The 25,522-nt window shown below is 50.3% G+C and overlaps 2 protein-coding genes across 2 annotated transcripts; both read left to right on the top strand.

The window, feature by feature from the left end:
- The first annotated feature begins 1,605 nt into the window (after positions 1-1,605).
- LOC128730474 (uncharacterized) lies at positions 1,606-3,437 on the top strand. Its single transcript, XM_053823521.1, has 3 exons — positions 1,606-1,686; positions 2,840-2,962; positions 3,096-3,437. The coding sequence occupies exons 2-3, from the start codon at positions 2,852-2,854 to the stop codon at positions 3,321-3,323; spliced, it is 339 nt and encodes a 112-aa protein (XP_053679496.1). The 5' UTR covers positions 1,606-1,686; positions 2,840-2,851; the 3' UTR covers positions 3,324-3,437.
- An 8,011-nt stretch (positions 3,438-11,448) lies between these two features.
- Positions 11,449-25,522, top strand: LOC128730471 (uncharacterized). Its single transcript, XM_053823519.1, has 6 exons — positions 11,449-11,530; positions 19,097-19,395; positions 19,465-19,875; positions 19,965-21,099; positions 22,089-22,130; positions 23,148-25,522. Exons 1-6 carry the CDS (start codon positions 11,449-11,451, stop codon positions 25,520-25,522), a joined length of 4,344 nt encoding a protein of 1,447 aa, XP_053679494.1.

Raw genomic sequence — 25,522 nt, 5'->3', positions numbered from 1 at the left:
CCCACAGTCGTGTGTGGTGGCGCGGTTGTGGGTTGCCAATAATTGGCCGCAAGCAAATCGAACTACCTTGGGCTGAAAAAGTCTCGCTTTTATCGGATATAGGATATTTGCTATTTCCAGGTTCAAAATTTAACAACTGCACGATCAATGTCATATGCTATGCTTATTTATTTTTGAATTGATAGTTTATGACGATTATATTCAAATGTTAATTTTCTGACTAAATGTCATCGCTAACGATCGCCGTCTGTGTCTAATATATTAATCATTTCATAAAGCCTAAGGAGAGTATCATGTTTAAGGAGATAAAGATCACGGTGATTTCTTGACAAATTATTTGCTATAAAAGCTGCAGCTACGCTCAGACAATATACAAGTTTGTTTAAGTTCAATACCATTTAAAATAAAATAGAAAGCGTCAATATTGCCCGTGGGTTCACAGAGACCAACTGTTCATCAATTGCCCTTAAAATAGTCATAAACCGATTATATTACCCGTGTCCGACTACTTTACCGTATTCAATGAAAACACCGTGAGAGTCTCCCTCCAAAAGCTCGTACTCGAAATAATGCTGCACTGAACACGTGCTTCGAATGATAACAGCAACGGATTACTCAACACCACCTTCAGCAAGGCACGAGCATGCTCGCTGCAACCCCGGGTCCATCCTTGCATCCGCTAAATGACGCAAACGTGCCAACCGACCGGGTGCTTTAATTGAAGCCAATAAATCGATCACTTAACGCGGTAGCCTTCCCATGCAAATCCGAAACAAAATGCGCAAATAGGGTCTCCACCATCTGCCGGCCGACCGTCAATGATACCGCGATACGATCAGTCTAATGGCAACATAATAATTACAGTCACGCCGTTTGACACGCCGCGACTGCTCAACATACGAGATCACCCGACCACGCTCAGCCGCAACCGTTTGGTTGTACTTTCTGCAAACCGCCCGTAACCTTGATCTTCAAATGGGCCGCTGTCGGTAAACAACCTGCCGGTGGCTGCTCGATCGCTTCCGGGTGCTCACGTGGCGGCAAACAGGCACGGAGGATGAAGCAAAAAAAAAAAAAGAACTGCAGCATCAAATCACCGACCCGAAAGGTGACCCTTTACGCGACCCGTCGCACGATCGCGCGGGCAGACAAATGTTTATTCCACCCGATTGTGTTCCTTGACTGCAAAAGGAAGTACGCGCGCGCCCAACGCGATCGCGATTCTTCCACCACGATCGCGAGTCACGTGCCAGTATCCCTTCTCCGCGTTCTGAGGATCACAGGAGTGAACGAAAACAACCTGAACAACCTGAACAAGCGCGAACGACCCCTTCGGCAACCGCTAGCGGCCGTTTGGCACGCTCGGTGCTCTTGCTCGCGCCCACGGACGCCTGTGGTCAGTGCGTTAGCCATCTCCCGGCCTCGTACAGCTGGTTACAGCGATAGCGATAGTGCGATCGCGAGCCGCCGACGCCGCAGCAGTAGTAAGAGGAAGGATCGTTTGCTTGCTCGGCAGCCCGATGCCGCGACGACGGTGGCGCCCGACGGCACATATATATAAAAGAACCCGACCCGTTTCTAGTCGACAGTTTAGTGTGAGCTACATTCAGGTTACCTTCATTCGTCGTGCAAACAACGGTGACAACGTTTGAGTCGCAGGTCGCAGCGTGTAAAACAGACCAACAGGTAAGCTAGTAGTGCACGTGGTTGAGTGGAGGTTCTAACGGGGCGAGTTTTCACGCTCGAACCGCTCGTGATCGGTGACATAGAACGAAAGACTTCAACGGTGCGTCAAGCGACGAACCTTTCGTAGTGTGATGAGCAGAACGAAATAAGTCGCTTTAGTATTGCTGGTTCGGTGTTGTGCTTTACGGTGGTGAATGTTGCATTTTTGTTGTTCTTATCGAATGCCTGCTGCGTTCAACATTGATGACGTTGGTAGTTCGATTGCGCCCGGATCGATGAAGAACGCGATCGCGTTTATTATTCCCGGTCGTAAAAGTGACTCGAGCGAGGCATTGAGCAACAAGAACGAGAACGGAACGCTCTGGTAGCTGGAGCGTTGTGCCGGATCGGAATGTGCCACCTCGCTACCTTCGAGCACCTTTATTGCAAGATCACTCCGACGGACTCCTGCCCTTGACCACGGTGACAATTTCAATAAACAGTATCGGAACCGGGCGCTGGCGGAAGGTGATCTACTGGCCGCGTCTAGAGTGATGGCGCGAAATGGCGCTATTTCGGGTGCATCGTGAAGGCCGTGGACACCAATCTCGGTCGCTCTCAAGCGTTCCATTTCCACGTATGCTCCAGTTTCGATTTGGTGGACAGTTTTTTTTCTGTCTGGTCTCTCCCGTTTGTGCGTTTGTTTGCTGCTTCTCGAGGGGGACGGCTTGTTGTCATCGTTGACGGCGAGCGGGTTTGCTTGGGTGGATTGCGCAACGGTCACGCTGCACCGTGCGCTTGGGCTGCCGGGGCTAAACTGCGTTACATAAAGCATGGGGTTTCTTCAAACTGCAATTTCTACGGCGCGACTTCTGCTTCGGTCCCGTGCCCGGTGCGGTTTGGCATGCAGTTATGTTTTCAAATCCCGAGTACGTTGCAGCGCCACCGGTGCAGCCACCACCGGGCGGTTGCGTCATACCGCGCGAGACCGATCACGATAAGTTTCGTCGTGCGTACGACGCAATGGGAGATGGCCAATAAATTTCGTCGAAAGTGAAACTAATCTCGGGCCGGTCCTGGCTGGTTTTGGTGCGTTTCGCTTAACGTTCTTCCTTCGTTCCTTCACCTCCTTTTTTTTCTCTGTCTCTCACTCTCTCCCTCACTCTCTCGGCAGCTAATTTTCAACATGAACCGCATCATCATCGCTCTCGCCGCCGTGCTCGCGTGCGCCTCGGCCCAGGTCTTCCTGAACCAACCGATCCCACTCGCGCTGCACCAACCGGCTCAGGTTCGAGAGGTAAGTACGCGCCTGGCTAGGCCCGGTTACATCACCTAAGCGGAGCCGCCTCATACAAGAGTTCCGTGCATACGATCTTTTTCTCTCGCTTACCGACTCTTAACCCATTCCCTATCTGCACCACTTTTGATAGGCTTCGCTCGCCCATCCGGCGGTGGTCGAAAATGCGCTGCACGAGGCACAGTACCCGGATGAGTTCCGCAACAACTTCTACAAGAACCCGCACATCGCTGATGCGCTCGCCAAGCAATCGTGGTTCGGTGACAAGGAGATGCCCGTCTTCGAGCGCGAAGCCGATAAGATCCCGCGCGATCGCGTCTTGAAGATCTTCAAGAACGCTGGGTTCGTTCGCCGGCGCTAGGGCGTGATCGAGCGATGCGACAGTGCGATCAGTTCAATGATCAGAGGCTCAGCCTATCCAGCTGGACCCACCCGGAAGCGAACTAGGACATGGATGAGGATGTATGGTTCGATGCCCCACTTGCCAACGCTCATTTTCTGTGCGTCCCTGGGAGTTCCTGTGCTTCCACGAGGGCGCTTGTGATGTTCGTGTCTATTTTCATGTGTACATAGTCGTTAACTTATTGTGCCAATAAATTATTTATTATGAGTTCATCCTACTCAGCGTGTTTTGAGAAGGCGTTTAGGTGACCTAAATATGCCTTATCATCGTCGGGAACCAATCGGAGAAGATGTTGAGGGTTGTTACTGGAGTTTGCTTTCTAAGATGTATATAATTGCGATGTATGATTGTGCATACTGATTGACTGAATCCTGATCCTGATTGAGAAAATTAGTCGACAACGTTTGATTGATTGTTACCACTTGATTCGATATGGACAAATTTGATGTTACTAAGCATAATTTATACATCCTGATAATAACAAATATTTTCTGAGAGGAACAAATGAGAAATAAATATAAACAGATTATTATTTTCCGAATTAATTATAACTAATAAAATTCTTCACAAACATTTTAGTAGTTTTAACTTAAATATAAATTTGCTTTTGAATTTTACATAGAAGTTTAGTTTTATGATTGATATTTTTATTTTTTTTAATTTATTCTTTTACAATCCTTCCTCAACTGAATTTCAAAGACTTGCAAGCATCGAAATTGATTGGTTTATACAAATATTTTACACAATTTTTTATAATCTGTAACACCCCCAATTATGTTGAAAATCGTTGAGCAACGAATTTAAACAGTTTTCTTCGTTTACGATGGTAAATGATACTTTTAGATAGAAAATATTCAGTTTATGTATTATCACAACTATACGCAACTATCATGATAACATACAAATGCTTCTATCATCTGAACATAGCTACAACGCATTTGACAAAATCTCGTTTGAATATATATTTTCAACTGACTCCAATTTAGTAATGCAGGGATCCCGGAGGTGTTTTTTTTACATTAGTTACTAAAATCAAGAGTGGAACTCCTCATAAAAGATTACCTTTTTATTTAGCTCATAAATTGTCAAATATCAATTACCACAGTTTGCCCATTATTCGCTTCGTTCACTGAATAGCCATTTCTGGCGTGAGTGGTGTTTTTAACGACACGCCATGCTGCTATAAATGGCTCAAGATAAGCGCGATCATCGCAGCAAATATCACCGTTCACCGAAATAACTCAACACTTTCCGGGAAGCAATGGATAGGTTCTCAGAACGCAAAAAAAAACGCCCGGGAACCAACCAGCTTCCAACCGAATACCGAGGCTCACGAGGATTGACGCTGTTCCGACGTTTCGCCTGCTGAGCTTCCGGGATTCCGGGACGAGGCATTTCCCACCCAAACCCCACAAACGGCGATGTAAACAATCTCTCGCGTCCGCCGACATCATCGCACATACACACACACATCAACCCCCTTGCAGACACCGACATGAGCCGTCAGTGCCGCATCGCAGCGTAGCAGCATTCCGGGCGCTTCCTTCCTTGCTTTCTTTCCTCTTCGCGCCACCATTTCCTTCCGTCACCGCGTGCCCTTATCATGTCTCCTTGCCCAAGGATGCCCGGCCCTAGCCAGCCCTAACTGCGCCATTTTCGATGACGTAAATCGAGCTCGGCCCACGCGAACTACGCGCGCCGAATACGTGCGGTCGAATATGTTATGCTGCCGTTGTTTCCACCACCACCACCACCCATTACCACCCACTGCCACCCATCGACCGGTCGGGTGGGTCGTGTGTTGGTATGCCATTGCTTCGCGCGATTGTCACCGTGCCCCGTTTGGTTCGGTCGTGTAAAATGTCGAGGGATTCCCCGTTCCCCGAGTTTACATGACTGACCGGGGGATTTTTGCCACCTGCCGTATCGCGCCCCACCCCATCGCGGCAAAAGGACGAGCGTAGTTTTGCGTACAAAGAATGGGAAACCCTTCTGCGCAGCCCATTCAAGTTCACGGTTGTCGCACGGTACACCGATGCGTTGGGTACTACTCCCTCCATTCGAGAAACGGTGTGAGCGAACGGGACCGATAACACTGGTGGGATCCCTTTTACTCGCTTTCATTCGGATTCGGGCGTAAGGTGCAAGGCGGTGCATGACGGTGGTTCGGATGGTCCGTGTTGCGCTCGAAAGGACGAGCTCGACGACCGCCCAAAACAGTCCGGTGCATTGTGTTGCAGTGTGTAGGTGGTTCTTCGTTTGTCGAACGTCACTCGTTGCGTTGTCTTTGTCTCTTTGTGGTACTGCTGAGCGTACGCAAAACAGCGCGACCGACCGTTTTGTGTGTTGTGTTGTGCATTAAAAACACTGGAAAACTCCACCCTCGTAGTCGTGATTTGGCATCGGCTATTTATGAGCAAGTGCGCACTTTTGTACAAGCAAGCAAGTTCGGAAGCCTTTTGCAACCCGATCTAACCCACGATTAAGGTTTTAGGCTTTCGTCCACACAAAAGGACCTTCCCGAGCGGTGTGTAGGCATTTGACAAACCTCTTACACCTTCACTTTTTTGCTCTCTGTCTCAAACACAATCATGAAGCGTTCTGGCGAATTGTTGTTCTGTTTTCGGGATAGCTCCTCGTGGGGTTCCACCCAGGGAAAGGCGAGTGTCGGAGGCCAACACACTAAGTAGAATGAATACGCTTTCGCTCACTCCCACCCACGTACCCACCCGTGCTCCAGGACTTGGACTCTCAACGAAGGGCCGCACCGGGAACGGGAAAAGGGCCGTTACGACGAGAGCGCATGTGCGACTCCCCTTCACATCAATTGCAGCACCAACACCACCCGCCGTTGACGTAGCTGTGGGGGTGGAACTGAGCTGGGTGGGGAGGAGTGTGACCCTCCCTATCCGCCACCCCAGTGAGCTTCCGAATGCGGGAGCGATTACGGGATTTTTTTTAGCTTTCCGGCTGCTGGTCGGCCCGGCCGAACCGTGACGCAGTTGCAATTCGACGCCAACCGCATCATTAGACTCGAAAGTGCCAATATACTGCCGTCGGGATTGGGCGTAGATTGGCAATCGGCGTCGTCGTCGTCGTCGCCGTTGTCGCCGCCATTGGGCGCTGGGGTTCATGGATATAATGGGGGCCCGGAAGTGGGGGACCGGAACCGGTACCTGGGCGAGGCAAATGGGTGACAGGCCGTAGTGATAAGACCGTATCGTTATCTAACGGCTGGTTGGGCATGGGTTAGGTTCGCAATGTGCAGTCCATCATTTGAGCTGGTGTGCGTTAATGTTGACGCGTGTAATTGCGCCAGGCCGTGGGGCCAAATGCCGGGGTTTCTGTTGTGATACGTACCGCACCAAAAAAAAAAAAACAAGCAAAAGCGGTGGTTGGGAACGCCACTGCCATTACTTTCGGGATGATTTATGTTCACCTTCAAGAGAACGAAGGTTTGTAACGAGAGATATTAGCTGGAGTACTGCGTGCGTATTTCAATTGTTCAACGATTTATTTAAAAAGTAATTTGCAAAGCTGGGCACTAAATTTAGTATATTTGAAGGTTTTTTTTTCTCAGCATCCTTTCTTTTCTGCCTGATGATTAACGATCACGCATTAGCGATCGGATCTGAACGAATTTTGAGTCCCAAATTATAACGCCCGCTTAACTAAAGCTTCGATGGAGGCGCCAGGTCGTTCACGAAAAAGCGAGCGATTTTCGCATCGTTTCGGGGGATTTTTTACATTTCACCAAAAACCCCGGGAAATGGGAACGGCTCCACAGCCAGTGGCTCGCTGCAGTGATAACGTAAACAACCACGAAGGACCTCCTCCAATCAATCAGCCCCCAAGCCTCCCGGTACGTTGCCACACCGAAGTGGTAAGCGTGCCTTGTGCCTGGTTCAGTTCATTTCATTCATCGTTTCCTCGCTGAGAAAGCTAATGAGCGTATGTACGTGTGCGTTAGGGGGAAAGAGAGGAAAGTGGAGCCCTCATCAACCCCACCTGCACCTAATGCCTTCTTGAATAGAATGAACTCGCTTCAGTCCGAAATCGGAGCATTTTCATCCATCCGAAAGGAAAGCCACAGTCGGTCGTGCCACCAGGGTGGGGAAAATGAATTTCCACCAAACGCGACCCTCGCTAGGGCCACTTCATTCACAAAAACACCCAACCCCGAACGCGCGGGACCGGCGCAGCGCCACGCAAAATGGCCGATGGGGCGCGCGCGTGAATTCACCCGAGCCCGGAACGAACGCGTACCGTTGGATTGCGAGGACCCCGATGGTACCGTTCGCGTCCCGATTCCGGCAGAAGGTTTTTCGCATCCGACCGCGACGGCCACCGGACATCGACAGCAGGAACACCCTTTTTTCGGCCCCAAAACGGGTGGCGCTTTTTTTTTGCTTTCGTTTGACAGCAGCCAACCAGTGCGCGCACCAACACACCCGCACACTGCTGCTGGGGCCTTCCTGCGCTGGTTAGTGATAGTGGCGAGTCTGCGTGTGCCATCGAGCACGCACTCTGCACTTGTGTGGGTGGGTTTTGCGTGTGTGTGTGTGTGTGTGTGTGTGTGGGTTTTATTTGTTGGCCCAAATGCGAATCGCTTCGAAACCAAAACCTGCGCTTCCCAACAGTGAGAAATCCTTGCATGTTGCGAGCTGTCCGTGTGCATGTGTGCGGGAAATATGACATCCAGTAAACGAACGCAATCCTAATCTAGTGTGAAACATCCGCTTCGTGATCCTAGTGCGCCTACGGTAGGACGAACAATCGGTTCCCGCCTGGCGGCTGGTGTGCGTGTGGCGAGAACGCGCGCGTCCACTCATCCTACGGACGGTGCGTCAGGGCGCGCGCTTGTGTGTGTATGGATGCGTGTTTGGTCGAGGCCTACTGCCAGGTTGGGTCCCGCAAGCGGAACGAAATATGGAGCGCCTGCTGCGATCTTCTACGAAAGCCTCAACATCCATGTTGCGAAGCGATTTTTCTTCGACAGTGCTGCTGTACTAGCCCTGACTTCGTTTGTAAAGTGCCCGTTACCCGTGTTTGTGTCGTTTCCTGCTCGAATCGCTAAATCAGGCTCGTTTCCTTCATACCACCCACCACCCAGGGGTGGGTAAGGGGCAGTTCGCTCTCGCGCTCTCGTAGCGCAATTTATTTCTGGAGGCTATCGGACACCTCGACCTACATCCAGGAAAGCAAGTCTCATCAAACAAACCGCAGAACAGCGCAACATCACAATGTGGGAAAAACATCCGTCGAACTCAGTGTGTGTGTGCGTGCGTGTGTGTATGTATGTGTATAAGTGGGTTTGAGAAGAGAGAAGAGTAGCCTGAGCGAAGGCACAAGGGAGGAGACACTTAAAATGGGACAGTTAGTGTGCTGCTGACCCAAAGCAGACAACTGACGGGACAATGCGCCTCTTTTTTCCATCCGAGCTCAATTGCGGAACCACAGCGAGATGATGCGAGGCTCCAAAACGTGCAACTCCACCAATAAGTGCGACACACGGGCATGCCCTGGTTTCCCTCTGGTGGTGAATCCTTCAGCAACGAATCACCAGCGCGCTGGGAAAACGACCAAACGATGCTTCTCCCGTGCGTGGTTGTGTGCGTGCGCGATGTATTGCGTCGCTTGGCAGGTGTGCGTTTTAGAATGGAGCAGGAATGGAGCTTTCGAAGTGACAGACAGTGCGACAGAGAGAGAGAGAGAGAGAGAGAGAGAGAGAGAGAGAGAGAGAGGGCAGAAGTTTGAGGTGATTTGCGCCTCCACCGAACGAGGTTGCATCTACGGGTTTCCGACAGGTCCTTAGGCCGCTTTTCGCGCCTGACAGAACGATGATTGATGTCCTAGTGACGGAGACATGGCACTAGGGACAGGCAAGCTTGCGCCTGCAGCTACGCCTGTATTTACGCTGGCTTTGATGTGTGTGTGTGTGTGTGTGTGTGCCGTGTGGAATGGGTGCAGGTGTGCGTGTAATCCTGCAGGTTTGTTCCGTAATGATGGCACAAGCAGCAGCTGCCACCGTTCCGCTAGCAGTTGACAAGGATGTTAGCCAACGATCGCAGTTGTTGGTCGCAGCTTTTGTTTCTTCGTGTTGATATTTTGACACTTTCCAGTAACGTTTCTCCTTCCTTCCAACGTTCGTACTGCTCCGTGCGCGTTTAATGTGAACAATCCTTGCTGCCCTACCGTTACACTCAGCCCAAGCCTGCCAGGTGATTGCAAGCGAATCGTATTCCACCCACATTCTCCGGTTGTAAAATATGAATTTGCATTTGCTCGCCATAATGCGCCCCTTTCTGATCCCGGCGACGTGGCATCGCGAATCCTTGTGCGATCGCCGCAGCGCTCGAGATGGAGGATAAGACGCTCCAGTTTTAAACCCCGCCTGGTCTGGTGGGTTTGGCACGTGTGCCATTGGAGTGGGCCACTCTGGGAAAATCAGGCAAACCAAACCCGACCCACCCCTAACGAGGGCATGCCTCATTTTATGCGATTTTTCCTTTATCTTGCCGCAGTTTGCCCACAATCCCTGCCGGTTAACGACGTCCGAATGCGGACGAATTTTGTTGATACGCTGAACCGCGTTGTGGGTTGTGGAGATGGAGGCGCTTCAGACTCGCTTCTGAAGCGAGTCCCCGTGTTCGAGCGAGCGAGCTTGGAGTGAAACGAAATGGCGTGCTCTAATCGTACGCGTGGAACGGAGATGGCAGAAAAGATACTAAGCGCTTGGCGCTGGGTGGAGATGAAATGGTGGCAGTGGAAAGTTTTTCCTTCGCTACCGACACGTGGGAACTACGTGATTTTTCCACACCATTACGGGTCATGATGCCCGGAGTGTGCTGGTTCGGGAGCGAAGAAAAGCGGCCGCCCAGTCGCAAAATTGATTTGCACTCGAATAAAAATATGAAGCACAAAACACACTCACATACACGTCCGCGTAGTTCCAGTTCCCGGCTGCTCGAGCAAATATTGAACGTTCGTGATCGAGAAACGCGAGCCCGCGAGTGCGAACTCCCCAAGATGGGTGGGAGACGAAATTGAAATGTCCTCACGGGTCTACGAGCGGGTATCCCCGCAAACTCGCTATCCCGCTCTACTCAGCCCGCAGCCCCTAGTAAAGCATTTCCGCTATTCCGGCTTTTTTATTCCATTCCAGCGTACGCGAGTGTGTAAATATGCCCGTGCATGAATAATCCCGTCACCGACCCGGGCAGTAGGGTGATTTTTGCGAGCACCCACAAAAATCAATGCCCACGAATCTCCGAACCGGAGGCCGCAGTCCGTCGTCTTCGGCGCAACCGGAAATGAAGGCTGCCCCGTGCTGCAGGGCGGCACCCTCGTTGCGATGCCATCAGTGTGTGGTGTGAGGTGGTGTGAAACTCGCGCAACGAAAGGATAACGCACCGCCTACATACATTCGAAGGGGCCAGACCCACTGGGGAAGGCACACTTGGTTTAGTGCTGTATGTGTGCGTGGGTACGTGTGCCATGTGAGTGAAACGAAGCGGCAGAAGAGAACCAGCTAGTAAGTGCACCCGCGAGAGAGAGAGAGAGAGAGACACGTTTGGGGCTGCAAGGGCCATGGCGAACGAGGAGCAGCAGTAGCGGCACACCCGGCAACGGGCCTATGCTCGACGATTTACATATTATGATTTAATGCTCCCGACATCGCGATCATGGAGCCACCGGTGCTGATAGCGGAAGTTCCAGCAACGCCACGTAGCACGTGATCGAAGCGGGTCCACTCAACACACGACACCGACACCGAAACCAAGCGTACAGGAGCTTGTTATCCTTGTCTGTTCGCCATCCCGCACACGTGCTACACCCTCCCCAGGGCCGGCCAGGTGTGAGTCCGCAAGCAGGCGGATGAGCGAATGCGCGAACCGGCAGCCGTTGGGCAGCAGTTAGTGTGGCGTAAGGACAGGTTCGTGCGGATCGGCCACCAGAGGGCAGCAGTCGAGCCGGCACGTGGCCAGCCGGCAGCTTCCGGCCAGTGGCAGTTGCGGCTGGTGCGATTGATCGAAGCAGCGTTCCATCAAGGGTTCGCGTGCCGGACCCACACGGGAGGCCGATGGGAACCCTAACGACGTCTACCTCCACGGCGTCCAGCTTTCCGCTAGTGAAATCGAAGATTGGCGATCCCAGCTATGAGGGTAAGCAAACGGGGCTCATGCTCGCTGGGTTATGGCCTACCGAATGTGTGTAGGAGTAGAACTTTATTTTGTTGAAATCGTGACTGTAACTTGCGCGAGATCGATTCGACGAATTTCGCCCACCATGCATTGTCAACAGCAGTCGCAAAATATCTCGCTTTCGTTTTCGGTTATTTTGTGTCGAAGTTTATTTTGTGATAAGTTTTTTCTGTTTATACATTCCTGGACATGTTCTGTGCAGTTTATACATTCCTGGAAAAGCGATAAATTCTACCAAGGTGATCAACAGAAGCACACAATTTGTCAACGGATCCTTTTGAAAGATTAAAAGTGAAATGCCTTTCAAAAAGCTTCTTTGCTAGTCCATTTGCATGATAAAGTTATTTTGATAGCTCTTTTACTAGTCCATTTTCATGGTAAAATTATTCTTGATAAAAATGCTTTTGTTTGCAATGAAATTGATTAAATAATCGAAGCAATACGCTAAAAAGCAAAACAAGAGTTTAACGTCGTCAAAAACACCTAATATCTAACTTATGCTTGTTTTCAAATAAGATTAATTAAACGTTTTAATACCCAATGAACAATTATGTGCAGACAAGGAATTCATCTGTGGTATCTCATCAACCTCATCATGTTAGGCGTATGAGAAACAGCTCAAACTCAATCAAGAACAATTCTACAATAGTAAAATTGACCCTCTTCATAGGACGCACCTCCCTCACGAGTCCTTATATTCCCCCAGGACACTAACGACGATTAAGAGAACGCCAAAAATCGGACACCATAAAACCATCGGTTGCTGGGTAATGTCAACGTTGTCGGTATAATAAATACGTAGATTCCGCAGCAATTATATCCTCCAGATGCCCGAATGGCTTGGGCCGCTTTCCGGATCGGAATTCCACCATCAGCACCGAATTTTACCACGATATCGATGTGCCAATGATGAGCACGACGTGGCACAACTTCTCGGTCGCCAATTTTAATGGACCCCCCATAAAACGGACCCAAACCCGGGTGGACACCCGGAAATGGGTCGGGTTGAATATGGCTAAAAGATTTTCAATCTCATCCGGCACCCATCAATACCGTAATGCATATGGGCGCCGGCCGGCCGCGTGTGATGGCACGCTTTTATGAGGAAGGCACAATATGGTTAATGTTCGTCCGATTGGTGTCACTTATTAGGCGATCATTCGATGGTTCACTCTTCACCGACGCGGGTGGTGACCTCCGGAGCACTTATCGGATTGGGTCCGGTCCGGTTGGATGACGCAACGACACGATGCCGGCTGGGAAAGCGATTTTCCACCCTGGCGTTGTGCTCGCTGCCAGATTCCGGCCATCATCGTCTAGCCGGAACCGGGGCGGTCTCGACGCGGCCATTGCCACTGCTTGCCGGCGATGCCTGGGGATGGTGTAGGCGCGTAAATCAGGCGCCAGCTCCTTGTATCGATGCGGCGGCTGGCTCCAGCCAGACCAGAAGCCGCAACGTTTCGCCACTCCGAAAGGGTCAATTTGTTTTATTATTTCTTCGGTGCGCGGGTTTCGCTTTTTTTCATCTCTCGCCGTGGCGTCGGTGGACCGCGCGCGCTGGCAGACGGAATGGATTTTTCATATTTCCTGCGAAACGCCCGTTCACGTCGTCCGTGTGCGGGTGATTAGTGATTGCGGTGGCCTTCCATTTCGCCCACGGAGCTCTCTCCGTCGCTCTCGAACGGGTTTCGCATTCCGAAAACCACTCCCGCAAACTGCGTCGGTCGAAATGGTGGTTTTCTCCACACATTTAGTGGATGCATCGCATAAATTTCCCTCGAACCCCCATTGCCGTTGGCCAGACGAAGTGCCAGGCTCGAAAGGACACACGGCTCGTCCTGGGACGGTAATCGAATCCGTTGGCGGCGTTGGTGGAATCGCTTTCAGCAGCGTGGTGGTTTTCTTTTTAAAATTGCGCAAGCACGCATCCATTGGACGGGTTCCAGCGAGGGCGGCCAAACAAAACCAGCACCAGAAGCTTAATCAGGGGGCTTTCGGGTGTGGGTGCCGCCATATTATTGCGGTTCCATGTGGGAGGCAATCCTCCCACCGGGTGTACGGGGGCGAAATGGCTCGAGCGACGACCACACGCGGCGTTCCTCGGGTTGACCTTTTGGGAGGATGCGTTGGGCGCGTCTTGGTCTCGGTGACGTGTTGTTTTAATGCTCGCCCCCGGTGACAATCTCGGCGAGTGCTGAGGTGTTTTTCAGGAATATTAATAGAACCCCACGCGCTGGGTATGCCTGGCCGTCTCATGTAACGCCAAGGCCTGAGGACTTCTGGAGCGCCTTCGAAAGTTCTACATCCCCACCCTAATCTCGGGCGTTAGGACAGCACCACACAGAGTGCGCAGGAAACCACATTAGTTCTGCTGCTAATTGTGAAAAATAAAACATGGAGACCACCCGTGCCGTTGCGCCACGAGGCACATGGTTGTTGGGCAATGTTGGGTGAAGTTTTTGCCGAAATGCCAGCCCAAGGGTCTGCGGTACGTTTCGCCTTTGGCCACCCACACGGTGGTTGGTGAAAGGAAACCTTTTCCATGCTGGCTGGCAGCAGAAACCAAGACAAGCAAGGCGGCCTTCCCACCGGAGACATTTGATGAATTTTTGGCTCATTCATTGCTTGCGGTGCAACGACAATCATTAATTGGTCGAAGCCAACGGAATACCGATTGGTGAGTTTGATGTTGGCCTTTTTTGTATTATCTTCATTTGAAATAGCATAAAAATCTATTTCGGCCTAGCATTGGTAGTGACATGACGCAGACGTTTACGCAATTTGAGGGAAAACACTTACCACCGGTCACGAAAAATTAATTTATGGAGTAATAACTGCTACATCGATGATAAAACACAAAACGATAAATGGGTTTGTCTTTTTTATAGAACCCAAAAACCTCCCAGTTGGGCGTTATCATAATGGTGTATGTTGTTGTGTTTTTCTTTCTACAATGTGTGGCAAATAAACACTTATAGCGAAACTAGCAGATAGTTCTCACAAATGAAAAAATAAATTTTCCATTCAAATTGGAGATAGGCGGTTCGAAAAGATAGTTTCTTGGCGTTGAAAACCATTGCATGACGATTGATCAGACCTTTAATAGAATTCATATAAAGCATATGTGTGTACACATAACACATAAGGCTAAACATATGTATAATCCTCATTGAAAATTCTTGTCATGTTTGAAATATCTAAAGTGTTAAGCAACCATAACATTGAGTAGAAAATATAACTGTAAATCATTCACTAGCTTGCTATCAAACTCCCCTTAGCGAAAGCAAATTGTAAAGCTATACTAGAAAAACGGGTAATATAAAATTATTTTGGAAAAGTAAATGTATATCATATTCATATATTGATAACATTAAATAGTTTGCCAAGCTACACTATCAACAGAACAAAAGTATAGCTATTAGAAATTGAATGGAGCTTGGCCCTACGCCAAGCAATACTCTTACTCCGATGGTACTGCTTACAAGAATACAAGCCGCGCGTATTTCTCGTCCAGCGTTACTGTGCTTCATTAAATAAGGTTATCACGCCGTCCAGTGCCCCCTGGATTGTATCAGATCCTTCAAGAACGCTAGCCCGCAAACCCGAGTGCCATGTGAATTGGGCACAACCATCAAGCGGCCACGGATCATTGACATTGAAGTGCCCGACCGCTCACAGATGCACGGCACCAAAGCCCCTAGGTTTAATATTCATGCTCCCAAAGTCAATCGCTATTCATAATCGGTCCAGCATTAATGGATGCGTTGGCCGGGACGCATGGACCACAGATGCTACCGCGATTGCGCTTGACCAGCTGGAATTAATTTGAATGGTTGATGGAACCACGGCACGGGAACACAATTAACGGCTCGTTAACGGTGGCACAGGAGGGCGTCCGAAGGGAAATGCAAAGTTTTATTTCCTGCATGTGTTGCCGGTTATCGGCAGCGTCCGATTGATACGATCGTCAATCAAAGGGCATAAATGTATAACCTTGAAGTGAGAAACTATAAATACCACCAACAAGCGGTAGAGCTCCAACTCTCCGGGTGCGAGTATATTTAGAATCCGACTAACCTGACTCAACTCGCGACCTGTTTGCCAGTAACGTTCCAGCGAGCGCTGTGTATCCTTGCCGCGGATCAGGGCCACTGGCGTTGCACCGCTGCTCGGGAGCCTAATTAAACTGCAGCAAACATTGTTTTCTATCCGCAAAATTACAAACCCTCCTAACCACGGGCAAAGGGCGCTGCAGGTCCTGGCCCTGTTGGGTCGCAACCATTTAACGGTGCCCACGATAGCACGATGCGGTATATTTGATCCTTCACACGGCAAGATTTTCGTGCGGTACGATAAATAAGGGCACACCAATACGTGTGCGCGTGGCTTGGTGCTGGGTCGGTGTTAGACCAAGCCCTTCACCGGAAGGATATACGTACTTCGACCAAAATGCACCGAGATCGGGGCCGAATTTGACCACACGGGTCGTCCGGCATCGTTGGCCCATGGGGCACCCTTAAAATGGGTGCCTTCCTGCCTGACCGGACCTTCGCAGCGTGCCCTACGAACGCGTCCTGTGAACGTCCTCGCTTCGCTTCGGATAATGATCGAAAGATTAGTGTGCGAGGTCAGGGCGGCAGAAGTCATTTCAATTCATGTTGTTGGTTTTTTTTTTTTCTATACGTGTTTTTCACGTTCTTCTTGCGTTCAATGCGCTAGTCTTATTAGCATCAACATCTTGCAACCTCACGAAACCACGGGACCTGCATGCAACGGAAGCGTTAGCGTGCATAAAGCTCCCATTTCTTTTCGCTGTGCAATCGAGTTTCTCCTTCTGCTGATTCTCACCCATTCGCTCACTCACTCTCTCTCTTTCTCTCGTGGCTCGTGCCACCCATGGACCACGCGGTTGGCTCATGTCAGCGTGTTGTTTTTCTTCGACCAGACCAACCCCACGCGGGAGGAAAAGCGAAGCCGATGCCGTCGGCCTGGTGGTGCCTTGACCCACGGGTAATGGGTTCAAGTACGACCGGGAAACCACCATTAATCAAAACAGTGCAACCCAAGCCCGAATCCCAACGGCAAGGCCGCAGCCCTGGTAGCCTTTTCCCACTCTCCGAAAGGGAGGTTATCGTGCCCTCGCATAATCCTACAGCAAGCGGGTTCCAAAGAAAATGGGCAACAATTTGGGGCCATCCAGGACTGTGGGCTGACTTACGGGGGGGGGGGGGGGGGTGTCCCGGTTTTAAATGGGAAGCAAATTGGTGCTCTCGTTGCATAACGGCTCGTTGCCCGCCATACTCATCATCCTGCTACGAGTGCGGTGCTGACGGTTCGTGCGCTAATTTGGGAAAATCTTGTTACAAGATTTGGTAGCGCATTAGGCAACGCAATCAATCAGGGAAATATGGACTGCATAACAACTATTGTTCTCTTCATCCATCGAAAAGGGAGTCCATGGGCTTAAAGCACGATATCAATGCGTGTTTGTGTTTTGTGGTTTATCAAGAAATGTATTGAAAGAACAAAATCAATTAAAGAGATAATTTAACTAAACCATTACCTGTCTAGTTATCAAAATCGAATAACAATTTGCAATGAATAGTTCAAAAGAGTACTGAATGAATATTGTGTTATATCTAACGATGAGCATAATAAATGTTAAAAAATGATAGTTTTAACATAAAATAACACACCAAAAAGCTTGTTAATGAATGATTTAAATCAAGCAAATTTTTGCTGCCATCCGTACTACCCACTTAGACACGCTTAAAAGAGTTAAAAGAAGCTACCATCCAAAACTGTGATTAAAACCGTGTAATGCATACCGATCCCATTCGGGTGTTGAAAATGTACGCGCCCCTGGCCGGGGTAGACGTAAAACTCCGTTTGGATAGAATTTGCACACCATTCCCAGGCTTAGAGAGCGAACAGAATTACGCCTTCGCTCGTCTTGCGGGCATTTCTGTTTCCCCGTGCAGGAGAAAGGCACAAGATTAGATGCAGATAATAGCTGGCCCTATTTTCATCATTGCATCTCTCCTGCAGTAAGCGGTACGACTTTTCCCGCAACGCTCGGAAGCCTTTGTAGACGTCGCCACGTTTCGGTGCCGTCCGCTTTACCTTTGGAGTTCCAGTTTTCCGCTTCCTATGTACACAAACCGGCGCGCGGGCGCTGAAAGAGGTTCGACGCTGTTCGGTTTTTTTTTGTCACCGCTTGTGATCCTTTATTCCTCCCGATAGACGGCATTACGTGCGACTTATTTAGCCAAGGTCTGCCCGACATGCCGTGTGATATCTGCTGCCGCCTAACGGTCGACGGGGCTGGTGCGTCTCCATCATCGCGCAAACGAGCGAGATCTCCATTTAAGGGAAATATGTTTTTTTCCATCCTGCCCGCATCCTGCCACACCTATTGGGGGTTTCTCCTTCCCACGCAGCTGCACGGTGTCCCAAGCCGCACACGTTGACACGTCGCCGTCGCTATTTCCGTGAATGAATCCTATTTCGCAGGGGCGAAATGATGAAATCGCTACGGTGCAAATGGAAATCGTGAGGAGTGATCAAATTATTCTAAATTAAATTCCTGCTGATTATTTATGTTATTTCGCGTTGCCAGTAAACCGACCGGCTGCGAGGACCGCGGTAGGGCTGGTTGAATATTTGGTACAGATTTTCGTCCCCGGCGCCATTTCACGTCGGTCGCGTGGTGTTAGTTGTGGCAAAAATTTTAAATTTCCCTCATATCCCTCGAAGGGTAGGAGGCTAGAATTCGCAAATTGCTATGTGCATGATTTGCTTTTTCGGTGATTGTAGTGAGCTTATCATTCCATTATATGTGCTAATTTAGAATGTGATGATTGCGTGCAATTTTCTCCCATGTAGCTAAAACTACTTGGTGATGATAAGCTTTCTGGGAGAGTATCGCGAAACTAAACATTAAAGAAGTGTGTCAGATGTATCGATGTAAATTTTTATAACAATGCTAAGAACTAACAATGTTAAGAAATACTAACGTACAGTAGAGAAAATATCATCCTATAGTGAATGTAATGGACATTTTATTATTCAAAATATTTGAAAATAACATAAAAATTATTTATCAAATTTTCCCTTTATTATTTCAAAATATTTGAAAATAACATAAAAATTATTTATCAAAAATCCCTTTGACATTCATAAAAGCTGGTTCATATTTCACAGCTGCTTTTAACAATCAACAAGCTCATTGCATTTATAAGTTATTTATTTTTTTTTGGTTTGTAATATGTATCATTGTTATTCAAAATATGGAGACGCCTGGTGTTTTTCAAGCCATTCATTTTATGCATGGTGTTTCACTAGTGCGCCCTCTACCGCTCATTGTTCGAACTACTCACCATCAGTTCATCGACGGGCCCGAGGGAATCAATACGCCACCTATTGTTGACGGTCTCCGTAGCCATACATTTGCCTTAAAACATATTTGAATCGATTCCCAATAATTGAGTCCCCTTCCGCATCAATGTTTGTCCATTTTCTCCACAGAGGAAACGCCTGAAGCCCGCGCGATGACGGAGCGAAGCGGCCGAACGGATGCCAGCGGACGTTCGGCAGCTCTCGAGCGAGCCTACGTGCATGACGTGTACGAAAACTGTGAGGAACCGAATGGCCAGATCCGGCCCAAAGTGGCCCAGTTCTTGGGCGGTCTTGAACCGGGCTCACTCGTCTGCGACGTCGGTTGTGGCAACGGGCGCTATCTGTCTGGCTTCAACCCGCTGATCTACACGATCGGTGTCGACCGGTGCTTCCGTCTGACGCAGGTCGCTCACGGGAAGGGCGGTGAAGTAAGTATGGCTCCAGCAATAACTAAACTCACAGGACATCAATGCTCACGAGTGAATGATCAATTTCAGGTAGCGATATGTGATAACCTGGAACTGCCATTCCGTGACGAATCGTTCGACGCCGTCCTGTCGCTGGCGGTGGTTCACCATTTTGCCACAACGGAACGACGCGTCGGTGCGATCCGCGAACTGGCACGAATCCTGCGGATCGGTGGCCGCGTCATCATCACCGTGTGGGCGCTCGAACAGCGTCACCGACGGTTCGAATCACAGGACGTGCTGGTACCGTGGCAACCACCACGCACCAAAAATGGCACCCTCTCGGACGATGAAGACGACGATGACTTCCTGCCACCATACCACGCGTACACGGAGGAGTCGACCAACTCGAGCCGATCAGCCGGTGATGGTGACAGCTCCAGTTTGTCCTCGTCATCACCCGGCGAGACGTGCTACAGCTTCGTGCGCCGTGCGATACAGGTATGTCTTCTGTTTGGTTTCTGTTCGCTCTCCGAGTGCCGAAGCATGCTCTTTACGCCTCCGATAACGGGTTTTTCGCTTTCACGTAGAAACTCGCCGGGGGCAAACGCAGTCCTTGGTTCCTGGAGTCGTGGAGCTCGCGGGAAACCAAGCACGACAGCAGCCTCGACTACGAGGACGCGAAGGATTTGCCCATCGAGCTCAGGCGCTTGGAGGACTTCGACGACGTACCGGAACCGCCGCTGTCCGCTGGTGTCAAGAGCCGGAGCTTAGGTAGTATACTAAATCCACCACCAAAAACCATAGTTAGATCACGTTCAAGTGTACCAAGTTTAGGTGCGCAAATACCTGAATCGAAAGCGACCCCCGCCGCGGAACCGACGCCAGTGTCCCGCCGACCAAAGCTAGTGAAACAGAAACAGTCACTGTGCGACGATGTAGACTATAAGTTTTCCGAGTCTCCCGCGCAGCCGCCCGAAGAGCACGCGTTACGCAGCGAAGCGCGTGTGCAGCTTCTGCGCAAGCAAAGCTCACTCAACGAGGAGCTGATGGCCGAGAGCCGGCTGCGCGAAAAGGAGCGCATCCGGAAGCGCATTCAGAAGCAAATCTCACTGAACGAGAGCTTCCTGTGCCGGTCGCTCTTCACCAAGCGGCTGCAGGTGATCAAGGAGGGCTTCGCGACGAAGCTCAAGTCCTCCACGGGCAGTCTCGAGCGAGTCACCAAGAATGGCTTCGTGAAGATCATACAAAACATCAAGGCCGCCAGTCCGGCCGCGTACCATGGTGGACCGGGTGGGACCAGTGGTGGCGGTGCCGGTGGTGGTCATCCACATCCGTGTCACCATCATCACTCGCACCATCATTCGCACCATCATGCGCATCATCATCCGCATCATCACCACGGGCATGGGCCCCCTGGCGGTCGGTCACCGTACTGCTACGATCCGAACGATTGTCCTGCAGGATGCGCAGGTTGCCCGGCCGGGTGTTGCCCAATGGCCGGTCCCCATGGTGAACCTTGTGGGACTGGTCGGTTTGGTAGCTCGTGTGGTCATCATCGGTTGTCACGGAATAACTCAGCCAGTGGCAGTGGCACCAGTAGTACGTGCAGTACCGGTGGTAACGGCTCTATGGCACTTGGACACGATAAACTGTTGGCGGCGATGGGCAACAGCCAGGATGAGGCGTCTAAGCCGAGGCGTCACTCGCGAGAAAGCGGCTCCGGTAAGTTGCCCTAATTCTGTTTATTGTTTTTTTTTTTCAGTGTAACAGCCACCCAGGTCTTGCGTCTCGAACCGTCTACCTTTCTCTCTTTCCCTCTCTCTATCTCTCTCTCCCTATATATTTGATTTTTTTATTAACTGTACCCACCAGTACTGCTCCGTTTCCGGCCTTCCGGTGGTATCAAACCCAATAGCATCTTTCTACGTTACTCTAATGTTTGTTATCACCCGGTACTCGTGTGTACCACTTTCACTACACTCACACTGTTCTACCCACAACCACATTCGCCTCCACTTTGCACCACTTTCATCACTTAACTATCAGCTGGCGGCAAACATAAACTGCCACGTCCGTGCTTCGTCCTTTTGTATGATCCCACCCAAAACCGTTATCGTTACGCGCGCGTTACTTTGTGTTACATTTCCCGATGAGCTGTTGTTCAAAGTTCGAATTTAGTTGTGTTTTTAATGTTTCTAAATACTACCCTTTGCAGCCCATCCACTCGCGGTGGGCTGGATTCCCGGAACGATCGTGCGAATGAACCCGTTTACTAGCGTTATTTTCACGTTCCTCACAATGCCCATTCACTCTTTCCGTCAGCACACCAATTCACGATCACGATCACGGCTGGAAACATCCGCAAAAAGTGTCCCGTTTTGCTGGCGTTTCACGCTTTCACGCTCACGTACTTCTATTCCTCTCCACAATGAGTAAAACTCAGCAATAACAAAACAAAAAACAATCACCCTCGTCCTCGAGAAATTGGCCGTCGACCTTAGTGTCCTGTTTTAGCCACTTCGTTTCACTTGTGTTTCTTGTTCTCTCATTCTTCTTTCTTCTCTTTTCTATGTCTCTCGTTCTTTTTCTTTCTCTCTCTTTCTCTCTCTCTCTCTCTCTCTCTCTCTTATTCTCTTCCTATCTATCTCTTGAACAACCATGACATTCCATCCTTCTGCTATTGGTAATGCTCATCTGTTTCTTTTCTACAGAAAGTTTTCGTTCTACTTTCATTAAACGGCAACGTTTTGCGGGTACCTACCAAACCGTCCAGTTCTTTGCTCATAGTATTTGTTTGATGTTTTAGTATGGTTCTCCAAGTAACCCGTAGCGTTGTTGTCGATCGATTCTAGTTCCGTGACGCTGGTAGCTCAAGCAGTATAGGTGGCCGATCGATCGCGCCAAAAAGGCAGCTAGTAGATGCGCATGCTTAGCTAGTACATATGTATAGACATAGCGTTAGCCGTTACTTAGCCTAATCGTGTCGTGTTAGCTATATGTGCGGTAGTTGCGCATCTGCGGAGAGCTTTAAGGACGATGTCCTGATAAGCTGGTTAGAAACGCACACACTAACGCGTGCCAAACTAGCTTCAGCTTTCCGCAAATAAAATATAACCGACACGATAAATAAGCCAATAGCTTGCTCAAGAGCACGCACGCGAATCTGTCCGATGCACCACGTTGTTAGAATGAAAATGCTTGTACCCAAGAACCGACACGTTTGTGCCGTATTGGAGCCGGCTTTTTGTGTGAATGTGTAGCAAACGAACACTGGCATCAACCTTTTCCCGTGAACGTTTCCTTAGCCTTTCATCATGCATCCCTAGCACTATGCGCTAATGTACTCTGCCACAAGTGTGTCCTTTATCATAACGCATATCTCATAACGTGTCGCATAAAGCGGAACCTACGCCTTATCATCTCTCACTTCCTATCCCGTAACTCATAACATGCCATACACGTGTCTGCACCTGCCAGCCTGCGCTCCCATAAAAAAACCCAGCACCAGCCCAAGGCTTAACTGGGCCGAGCCGATGCACTTGCCTACTAAATAACGATATCGATGCGTTTTACTTTGTTTTATTTCTTTCAACTTGAGAACCACTATTACGCTTGCCTTCTATTAGACTCGTAGCCGTTGTAGCGTCTGGTTGGTTGATTGAACCGCTTACTAACATGTGCTCTGTGCTTTTTCTTGCTTTACTTTCTGCCGGATCGCCTCTCGCTGATGATCGTCTCATCATTTGTCGTCGCTTCTGTCATCCGCGCAGATTCCTCCAAGGACAGTAGTCTCCAAAGTGATACCAGCATCGAGTCGGAGGACAGTTTTGCATCTGTGATTTACATTCCTAAACCAGACCAACAGCAGCAGCAGCAGCAGCAGCAGCAACAACAGCAGCAGCAAGTGCAAACGAACGTTGGCTGTAGTGTGAACGGTGTTAGTAACAATGGTAGTGGTGCGTGCAGTGGAACTGGTAGCAATGGAGCTGGACCAACCGCCAGTATGAATGACTTCTTCAACACCGGAGCAGCAATGAGCCGCATGCCTTCCTCATCAGTGCCAACGTCTCCTTTGGTGATGCCTTGTCCGACACCAGCTCACTCGCCGGCACCTCCGCGAACGAAACCCGGCTGTGGGACGGCCACGATCGAGCAGGTCGCATCAGACGCACCTTCTGGTGGCAGTTGTAGCAAGTTTACGTTTGAGGACACCGCCGTACTACCGTGGCAGCTCGAGCAGCAGGACACGTTAGCTCGAGAGACCGCTGCTCGGGAATCCGATAGCGATCCAATGTCTACTGTACCGGCCAGCAGTACGAACACCTGCACCGTCACCAGTACGACCACTTCCAGTACCTGCACCAGCAAACCCGTGCCATCGGGACCCGCAACGGACAGGAAAAGCTCGAACACCGAAGGCAAGGATCGGAGCACAGGATCACCTCAGAAAAGCGCCGGTCCGCAGAAGATCACAAGGCAGCAGATCAAAGAACTGCCTCCGATTCCGAAGTTCCGGCGTAGTGGCAACTATCCTATCTTACGTCGGCAAACTTCGGCGGCCGCTGGTGGCAGTACCACGGCTCCCGTGCCCGTGCCAAAGCTCCTGTCGCTGGAGTTGTTCAACCCGGAAACGGACGATCTGGACAGTGACTCAAGTGAGCCATCCTCACCGGACTCGATCGATAGTGTGATCAGCGCACTAAGACCTTCACTATCTCCGTTGCCTGTGGTGGGATGTCCTGGTGCTGATCAACCCAAGAGTACGTCTGCTAGCGCTGGACGAAACGGAACAGTCCTGCCAGCTTGCGGAACATCCGCAATTCCACCACTCGTAGAGGCAGCCGCCGTAGTGGCACACAAACTAGAGGACGTCGTGGACATGGTGATTCCTGAACGCGTAGGATCTGACGGCAAACCGTTGCGCTTCAACGGTCTACTCGCAGATCTAGACGAACGTCAGTCACACCAGCACTTGGTCGACTTTGCCGAGAAACTGAGCGCCCAGTTGTTGAAGGAACTCGAGAACGAAAAACACCGGAACGAGAGCTTCGACGAGGACGATGACGTGTTCGGTGTAGATAGCAGTAGAACACGCTCGAGTGCCGCGAGTGACTCTCCACCGATCGTCGATCCGTACCTGCGGAAGTTGAACGGAGATTTGCGTGATCTTAACCAGCTACGGGCGGAACTACGCGAACGGAGGCTTATGCTGGCGAACCTTTCGAATGCGGGTGGCTCGTGTGGTGGGCTGAGTGGGCAGTTTAGTGGCAGTACCGATTCGTTGGGGCTGAGCTATGGTTCCTCGATGGCACCGATCATACAGGAGGAAACGGACGATGATGAGGAGTTTAACGAACTCGAGGAACAGCGGTGCAATGGCGTTGAAACGTCAAGCGTACCGAAGCTGACAGCCGCAGGTGGAAAATGTAAGAACCTTGGTGGGAAAGTTGTGGATGACTTCGTCATCATACCGGAGCTTGACGAGGACGATCCGGAGTTGTGTGCAGACACGACCCTGCTCATACAGGAAGAGGATAACTCGGAGGAGCGACCTCTAGCGGTCAGTAGCGGTAGTGGGCACAAGATCACCGATCATCTGCGGCCCATCCCTGCTCCCAGCAAGATAGTTGGCTTTAACGGAATGAAACCGCTAGCACGCACTACCGCAGACTACCGACATGGTAGCAGCAGTAGCAGCAACAGCAGCAATGGCGAAAAATGCCACCGAACGAGCAGTGTGTCTCTCGGAACGTCTACCGCTCCAGCAACACTGACGACGGCACCTGCAAAGACGGTGACGATGCAGGCACCAGGCACCAGCACCGGGGGACCATACACGGTTCCACCCAGTTCCGGTATCGCCAGCGAACGGAAGCCACTGTCGGCAACGAAGAAGTCATCGGTGCCCTCGTTCGAGTCACACGCCAGCGTGGATTCGTGGGCACACTCGACTTCCACAGCCTCATTGGACAGCCCGTCGATTGGTGGTTCTGCGACACATCACCGGTACTATCACGTGTTCCGGGAAGGTGAGCTGGATTCGCTGATTAACCATCACGTCACCAGCCTGCACATCGTGTCGTCGTACTATGAACGCGCGTCCTGGTGTGTAGTCGCCGAGAAGGTGCACGTGTGGACTATCTAG

The sequence above is a fragment of the Anopheles nili genome, chromosome 2, assembly GCF_943737925.1.
Source record: "Anopheles nili chromosome 2, idAnoNiliSN_F5_01, whole genome shotgun sequence".
Classification (NCBI taxonomy): domain Eukaryota; kingdom Metazoa; phylum Arthropoda; class Insecta; order Diptera; family Culicidae; genus Anopheles; species Anopheles nili.
This window is presented reverse-complemented; position numbering and strand designations above follow the sequence as displayed.

Bases quoted from the DNA above. Each gene is read 5' to 3' on its own strand.
- LOC128730474 (XM_053823521.1), top strand. From the start codon at position 2,852: ATGAACCGCATCATCATCGCTCTCGCCGCCGTGCTCGCGTGCGCCTCG. The intron at 2,963-3,095 runs GTAAGTACGCGC...CACTTTTGATAG, and splicing joins AACCGGCTCAGGTTCGAGAG to GCTTCGCTCGCCCATCCGGC.
- LOC128730471 (XM_053823519.1), top strand. From the start codon at position 11,449: ATGGGAACCCTAACGACGTCTACCTCCACGGCGTCCAGCTTTCCGCTA. The intron at 19,876-19,964 runs GTATGTCTTCTG...GCTTTCACGTAG, and splicing joins TCGTGCGCCGTGCGATACAG to AAACTCGCCGGGGGCAAACG. The intron at 21,100-22,088 runs GTAAGTTGCCCT...TCTTTTCTACAG, and splicing joins CTCGCGAGAAAGCGGCTCCG to AAAGTTTTCGTTCTACTTTC.